The following is an 8,529-nucleotide window of genomic DNA, read 5'->3' as shown; positions in this document are numbered from 1 at the left end:
GAAGAGGAGATCGATCTTAAAATTGTTAAAAATCTGTATTTATCGATGCGAGGCAGAATACAGGTAAAATAAAAATAAATTTTAAATAAAAATATTTAAAAATCAATAATTAATTTATTTTGATATTAATATAAGAAAAGTAAATTTATAAACAAAAACATCAAATCGATAGTGCTGATTTATATATTCTTAGGAATATTAATTTCATATGATAATTTAAATTATCATTATCAGTATAAAATACAATTTTTTTAAAATAAATTCGCATAGCAACGAATAAATTATTATAGACACATGTTACACATTAATAAAATTGTATGTGATTATTCACACGTGATACGCATTAATAAGTAATTATCATTAATCCCACTTGTATCGAATTAAATATTTACTATAAATATGGAGTAATTAAGCAAATTGTATTATTTTCGGAGAACTTCACTGTTTCTGCTCATAAACTGCGCCAATTGGAGTCTCGGCACAAAAGTGGTGAGCCACCGACGTGATCTGTACACGAAAATTTAATTCGAGCCACTCCATTCAAGAAGAAGATACAAAAATGAAGTCAGATCAAGCCAAATTGGGAATTAAATCATATTTTATTTATTAAAATTATAACCATCGTGACCTGACAGGTAAACCTAATGCGTAATAGTCAAAAGTATAAATATATCATAATACATATAGATATATAGTATGCATACATACAATTTCATGTACGTATAATTACACACACACTCAAAGCATATAAGTAAAAACATAAAAAACAATATAAAATAAGACACAAATCACCTCAACAGGTGTGCATTGTTCCATACGAACTGAACCAAAACTCCATATGTGCAAGAGAAAATGTCAATATTTCTATGGACAGAATTGAGCAGATGAATAGCCTTAGCCAGAGAAGAGTTGGCAAGTGCTCCAGTTCTAGACTTTACATGCAAGAATAGTGGACGCGACCGAGAACTATAACCACCTTCAGGAGCCCACATTTGAAGCTGCTCGAGCACTGAAGGATTGTCTACGATGCCCTTGAGCAATTTCCAGAAGTGTTTAATTACATAAACACTTTTGCGAGTCGACAAAGAAACGTATCCCAAGGCTCCTAAAATAAAAGCACTGGGAAACAAGAACGGATAATACCCGTATTCCTTCAATTATAAATATCGAAGAAATTTACGTTGTACTTTTTCCAGCTTCAATTCATTACATTGATTCATTACGCCTGGGATCCAAATGATGGAGCTAGTTTCTAGTATGCTGCGGACTAGAGTATCATAAAGAGTGCGCAATACTAAAGTATTCCTGAAGTAGCGCGCATTTCTCAAGATAAAACCGAGCATTTTAAGGATTTGCTACGAGTCTCTGCAATGTGCTGGCTAAATTTCTAACGTTCTTCGAAAGTCACTCCTAAATCCTTAGTTGAAGAAAACCTTTCCAGAAAATATCCACCTAGATGGTATGAATATCAAGACACATCAGCCGTTACTATGATGCCCCCACTGTTTTGTCACGAAGATCCGCACTTCTGGTTCACGATGCTGAAGGGTCAGTTCCAACAGGCAAAAATAAGTATGATAACTATAAAATTTTGGAGGACCTGCTAGTATCTACCATTCTAGATTGCAATGAAAGCAATTAATAAATTATTATCGAAATTGTATGTTATTATTTACACATGATGCGTATTAATATGTAATTATCACTAATCACACGTGTATAGAATCAAATATTTACTATAAATATGGAGTAATTAACAATAGATTAATGGCACCCATTACAAATTGACGGGTTTATAGCTACAAATCTAGTGTTAAACAAATAAAGGAAGTCACTAATCAGTCGTCAGAACTACATACAGTTGTATTATTTTCGGAATACTCATCTTTAATCTTCACTGTTCCTGCTTGTATCTGCGCCCATTGAGGTCTCAGCGCAAAAGTTGCTTCTTGTAAAATATTATTCTACTATTAATGTTTTTTATCAATTAAAATGTCATGCGTGTAAAGGGTATGAAGAAAATAAAACAAAATAAAAACAGGCAACAATCTTATTATAAAAAAAAAGCAATAAATATTTGTAGGATTTTAAATGGTAAATGCAACGGAAGCTCTGATGTGTGTCATAGCTCATGGAGTTACATCGTTAAATCGTCATTTTTTGAAATATTAATACATGTCTGAAGCATATTACGGATACTATAGCAAAAATCAATACATGCTATGAATTTTTTAAATTATATAAATTAAGATCTTTCAGAAAGTTTAATGTAAGATGCTTCAGAAACATTCTAGCTGCTTAAAAATCAATAACACTATCCAATTATGTTTAAATAATAATATAAAGTATTTGAATCGACACATCTTCACAGCCCAAATCCGTAGGATTACTGTCCAAGATCCTACATAAATACACACATTTAGACAAATATGTATATAAAAATAATACCAATTCAATTACCCAAAGTGAACACTGTAAATAACAACTAAAACTATTATAACAAATTTTAAATTAACACTAAGATTTTGCTAGTATTTTTCTAGATGGATACATATTTTGTGTGCGTGCCCTTAGCTATCAGCTCGTTTGTACTTTTCTTTTTCAATTTGATGTCTAAGAACGCTAAAGTCTTTCCAATCTTTGACGTTTCGGCTTCTATCAGTATATCGTCGCCTTCTCGAGCTCCTTTCATATAGCTGGAAAAATAAATGTTTAACGTTACTTCTATTGACGATTTTCATGTAAGGATCAACAAATTCACATAATTGATTAATTTATTTAAATACACATGCAGGTACTACCAGCTTTACGCCAATGCACTCTGTTCAGAAAAAAAATAGATAGAAAAAATATTTACAGAAGTAATTATATTAAATTATATATAAAAATGACAAGACTAACTCCGCCTGGAGTGTGGACATGGCCTGCACTCTTGCCGGTCTCAAGCCCGGATAAACGAGGGTTTCGATCGTGGGGTTAACCTCCCAACATGGAGAAATCCAATTGATTACGAAAAAGTCACAAAGAAATAATAAACCAGGTCCGATTCATAATAATCTAGGCCAAGGATTATCGCAGACCGATTCCTATGTGTCTACCAACATTAGCCCATTCAAATAATGAGTGACGCGGATATTATTTCCAATTTCATTCAACCAAAAATAAAACTGAAAGTGAAGAAGATATTATTAATCGCATTAGTCACAACATGGCACTGACTTCTGATGACACTTTATTGGAGTGCATCGATTACTGGGTATTCGAATATAAAGATTTAATAACTCTAATTCTCTGATTTGAAAGAATAAAAATATATTTTAATGCCAAAAATTAAAATTTTGATATACTAACCGACTCTTGCTGGCTGGTGCATTTGGGTGTTCTGAATTGAAAATTGGGAAAATTGAATTCTTGGAATTATGAGGAAAAGACAAAGATGTTGCTAGCATAATAGGCTCTGTAAGCTTATTTAAATCAAAACTGCTTTTGTGGATATCACATCTGCAGATAAAGTCTTTCGTGCATTTCCCAAATATGAAGGAAATAGCAGGTAGCTGTGAATTCAACGTGTCATTATTTGTTAATCATCTTCAAGAAATTTCAACAAAGGAGATTTCAGGAGTTTATTGTCATCGAGACAATGGTCTCCTTTTTATCAATCCTTTTACTTGCCAAATAAATACACCCCTACCTCGCTATACGGCCGCTCTTTATACGGCCTTTCGCTATAACGGCCCTCTTCAATTAAGGCACGTTTTCGATTTACGGCCTAAAATGTTTCGCTATACCGGCAAAAAAACTTATTTTCGATGTCGATTTTTTAAAAATTAAAAAATAGATTTAATTTGCATAATTTTAAAATGAAAGGTGAAGCAGCTAGCGCCGATGAGGCCGCATCTAAGGAATATCCCAACATTTTAGAGGGAATTATTGAAAGAGATGGTCATAAACCTGAACAAGTGTTTAACGTAGACGAAACAGGGCTTTATTGGAAGCGAATGCCTGATTGCACGTACATTTCAAAAACCGAAAAATCTGCGCCTGGTTATAAGGTGTCTAAAGAACGATTAACTTTGCTACTTGGTGCAAATGCCGCGGGTGACTTTAAGCTAAAACCACTTTTAATCTATTTGTCCGAAAATCCAAGACCTCTTAAAGGACTAAATAAAAATCAATTACCCGTCATATGGAGATCCAACAAGAAAGCTTGGATGACTAAAGCTACTTTAGAGGATTGGTTCAAAAATCACTTTTGCACAGAAGTGAAAAAATATTTTCGAGACAATAACTTAAGCAACAAGGCTTTGCTAATTTTAGATAATGCACCAGGGCATCCTACTAATTTATCCGAACTATCTGAAGATGTCATGATTGAGTACCTTCTGAAAAATACAACAGCTCTCATCCAACCAATGGATCAGGGTGCAATAGTCACTTTTAAGGCATATTACCTACGCCGAACTTTCCGACAACTTATAAGGGAAACCGATGGTAAATCTTCAATTAAAACATTTTGGAAAAACTATAATATAACATCAAGGATGCTGTTGACAGCATCAGTGAATCATGGAAGGAATTAAAATTAACAACAATGAACCATGTTTGGAAAAAAATATGGCCAGAATGTGTAAAAAGTACTGATGCAGAAGTTAATTGCCTTCCTGAAATTAGGCAAAACATTTTGGATCTAGCACATGATCTCGGCTTTGAAGGTTTGAACGAACGTGATGTGCTTGATCTACTTGAAGCTGATAGGGAACCCCTTTCATATAAGGAACTCATTCAGTTGCAAGCAGAACTGGCATTTGATGAAGAGACAGAGCCTGTTGTATTCAAACAGCTAACATCAAAAAAATTGTCAAAAGCTTTTTCCTATTTCGAGCAAGGAATAAACATCTTCCTTGAAAACGATCCTGACGTCTAACGTAGCGCTAAGGTTTCTCGAGGAATTAACTCAGCCATTAGCTGTTATTAATCACTGAAGAACGAAAGAGACAAAAAGGCAAGGCAAACAACGTTGGACAATTTTTTTAAGCCAGGCCCATCCTTTCCAGCGAAAAATGAGAACGACAGTGATCTGCAAGGTTACCTTTCTTCATCGTCTTCAGATTAAAGCCATTTTAAAAAAAAATATGTATGTATTCATACACATATTTTATGTAACATGAAGTTGTTTCATTTTTGTTTATGGATTATTGTTGGTTTTTGGAGTCTGTTATTATTTTATGTACAAATGTATGTACTTGTTATGTATGTATTTTTGATTTAAATGAAATAAAAAGATAAAATGCATTTTAAATGATAAACCATGTTACATATTTAACAAATTTGGAACCGATCCCATTGAATTTGTATTAGAATAATTGATTCGTTATACGGCTTTTCGCTTTGCGGCCAAGTTTCGTGGAACGTATCTAGGTCGTAAAGCGAGGTATGGGTGTATAATGGAAATAGTTGCATACATTGCAGAGCTTATTCAAGTGTAGGCAGAAGAACTGGAGCTAGAAATTTTGGACCTTCATATGAGTACTTCTGGAATACAGTGGACAGAAAAAGTAGCCATTTTAAAAAAAAAGCAGCATATAGGATAAAATAATTTTTCCATTCCACATACTTTTGTGAATCATTTTTTCAAACATAAATTTAATAAAATCAAAATTTATTGTTTACTAACAAATTCCTAATTTCAAAAACAGAATTTTGGCTTTACAATACATAAGTCTTGATGTATAATGGATTATAATAAATATATAAATGGTGTTAATCGCATGTTACTGAATATTTTGAAAAACAATGGAATAAACAAAAAATGTAGTTTTTTATTTATTTCAATGCGTATTGTTTACTTCGTTTCGTGTCTATCAGAATCTAAATTCTAATAGTAAAATTAGATTAAAAATTTTCTTGAAAACATTTCACCGGTTTCTATCACATTTTGCCGTGCTAGTGCTGTCGATCCAACAAAAAGGCATTCGGTTAAGTTGAAAAATCATGTCAATAAAAATAAAAAGTGGGGAGAAATATGTGAGAAGAAAATGTCGTGTTTGTTCTGCACATGGAATAAGGAAAGATGGAGCATACATGTGCAGAAGTTGTGAAAGTTCTTCATATTGACGGGTGTGTTTTTATAAAAAAATTTTATTGAAGTGGATAAAAAAAGTGTAAATAATAAAAATAAATATAAATAAGGATGTAGTGTAGTTTATAAGTGTATTGTGAAAATAAATGTGTTTGTGACAGTTGTATGCAGAAAATGGACGCCGAAAAATTTGGTGAGTGCAAATTATATTATATTATAAATGGGTATTTTGTTATAAATCGTTTATACAAAAAATTATAGAAGCATTTAAGTATATATATTATTAAATTATAAGCAACTGGTTTGTAACCGTTGCAACCATTTTAAATTTACACGGAATAAAAAAAATATATTTATTCATTCATTATTATTTTTTTCAAATATTTTACTTAATAACGGCAATAAACTAATACAGAGATAATTTATCTGAATTGTAGCTTTTTTCCCCTGGTTTTTATCTGTGAATTATTGCGGTTTTCCAAATGGTTTCCTATTGCATAATGTTACATATGTGTAACAAGTTCAATTATGTATAATGATGAAATGGATAGCTTTCGAACTGATTGTGTTAACGCAAATAGAATAGAAATAAGTTTTGAAGCACATTTATGAAGTATGATTTCGAATACTTTGGCCGGTGGTTATAAAATCGACACTTGACAATAGATTTGATTCCCTTTTTATGTACATCAAATCAATTTTTTTGTTATTTGCGTCAAATTGACGAAGCTCCAAAACGTTTGCAGATCAGTCATTATTTTCAGCTCAATGTTATTAAAATGTTTAGTGAAAGTTTCTTTTATTAATTGCTTTTGCTATTTTCTTAATATTATGATGACTATCATACCTGACATGAATATCGACTGATACGCCGCCATTACTACCAGCGCCTTCATTAGTCATGAGGGCATAAGTGGATATACAATCTACTAGAGTTGCAATATAGCCTCCGTGTAATCCTCCACCTCCGTTCAAGTGTTCGGGGCCAACTTTGAATTCAGCAGTGCATTTTCCATCTCCGCCCGATACCAATTTCACCTGAAAAGTGCATAGAATAAAATTAGAAGATAATCAATAGTATAATTAGCTTTTTTTAAAAGGATATTCGATTCGATATGATCAAAATTTTCGCTGAGTGGAATCAAGTCATCATACTTCATTTCCCTTTGAAAATAGTAAATATTAATAATGCATTATATGTGATGAAAAATAGATTTTGTACAGAGAGAGAATAGTAAAAAATGGATAAGAGGTCTCCAAATCAGTTCTAAAGGAGTGATTACATCTAACATGAGTTATTAGTAAAAAAAAATTGCTAGACCACAGTTGTCACATATTTAAACAATCGTTGACAATTCTTAACCTATAGCAGCCAATGTTCAAGAGTATTTCACTAATATATTACTACGTATATTTTACCTATTATTATTTCTTTTAGTCTAGAATTTCCTTTCTCAGTAATTAAAATTGTAAAAACTATTATTTTTTACTGTTTTATTCGTTTGGATAAACATAAATCTGAATATAACCTTGTCTATAACTTTATCGAATCCATTAGTTTCCGATAAATATTTAGAAATAACCCTTAAAAGGGTCAATCCTTTCTGAGTAGTCATTTTTCAAATTGACATGCGATCTAACCTAAAATTGATCATAGTGATGTTCCACATACGTAGAGATGCTACACACCTATCAAATAGTAACAGATTTACTCATTTGCAATTCTAGTCTATAAAATCTAAAAGTAATATATCTGCTATATAAATTCATTATTTCATTTTTAAATTATATGAATTATATATATAAAAATTAAAATTAAGCTATATTTTATTTATAAAATAAAAATTTAAAATTCACTAAAGTGACAATTGAACACACGATATTTCACCATAATCCACAAAAACATGATTAATCAATGTTTAAATATAATTATAAAATACACTATTTATAAATAATCAAATAATGCATATTTATTTAATTATTTCATATAAATTAATCAATATTAAAAAAATTGTTATTAATCTAAAGTAACGGAATCTTGATTCTTGCACGCTTTAAACTATTATTATTTAATTTATAACTATAAACTATTATGATTTATATATATTATAATATCATTAAACCAGAGTTTCATAAAGGATTCTACTAATTGACGGATCTTTTACTCTGTCATCCATACTAGAAGTATTAATGAATGAAATATAAAATAACTTGTATTGAATATTATAACCTAATAAACATTGTTCGTGATATATTATTTCATTTTAAAATTTTTCACTTCTAAATTCGATTGTGTAATATGTTCTTTCTCTTAATCTAATGGTAAGTTTCTTGTCTTTATTTAGATTTCAAATATGTAGTAATATATTTTTCCACTGAAATTGTGGCTAGTCCCACAAATCTCTCTTAGCTAATGAAACTGCGCAGTTCGATTTTCAATGTATTGCGTT

At 31.0% G+C, this 8,529-nt stretch overlaps 1 protein-coding gene across 1 annotated transcript; it reads right to left on the bottom strand.

Moving 5' to 3' along the window:
* Nucleotides 1-2,036: 2,036 nt before the first annotated feature.
* On the bottom strand, nt 2,037-7,722 carry LOC148234655 (acyl-coenzyme A thioesterase 13). Its single transcript, XM_088186302.1, has 3 exons — nt 7,609-7,722; nt 6,927-7,117; nt 2,037-2,696 (listed from the first exon to the last, which is right to left on the bottom strand). The coding sequence occupies exons 1-3, from the start codon at nt 7,693-7,695 to the stop codon at nt 2,540-2,542; spliced, it is 435 nt and encodes a 144-aa protein (XP_088042428.1). The 5' UTR covers nt 7,696-7,722; the 3' UTR covers nt 2,037-2,539.
* Nucleotides 7,723-8,529: the final 807 nt, after the last annotated feature.

Source organism: Plectrocnemia conspersa, unplaced genomic scaffold, assembly GCF_051122295.1.
Source record: "Plectrocnemia conspersa isolate PC_06_02 unplaced genomic scaffold, ASM5112229v1 ptg000005l, whole genome shotgun sequence".
Lineage (NCBI taxonomy): Eukaryota > Metazoa > Arthropoda > Insecta > Trichoptera > Polycentropodidae > Plectrocnemia > Plectrocnemia conspersa.
The sequence above is the reverse complement of the archived record's forward strand: the minus strand, read 5'-3'. Positions and strand labels throughout refer to the sequence as shown.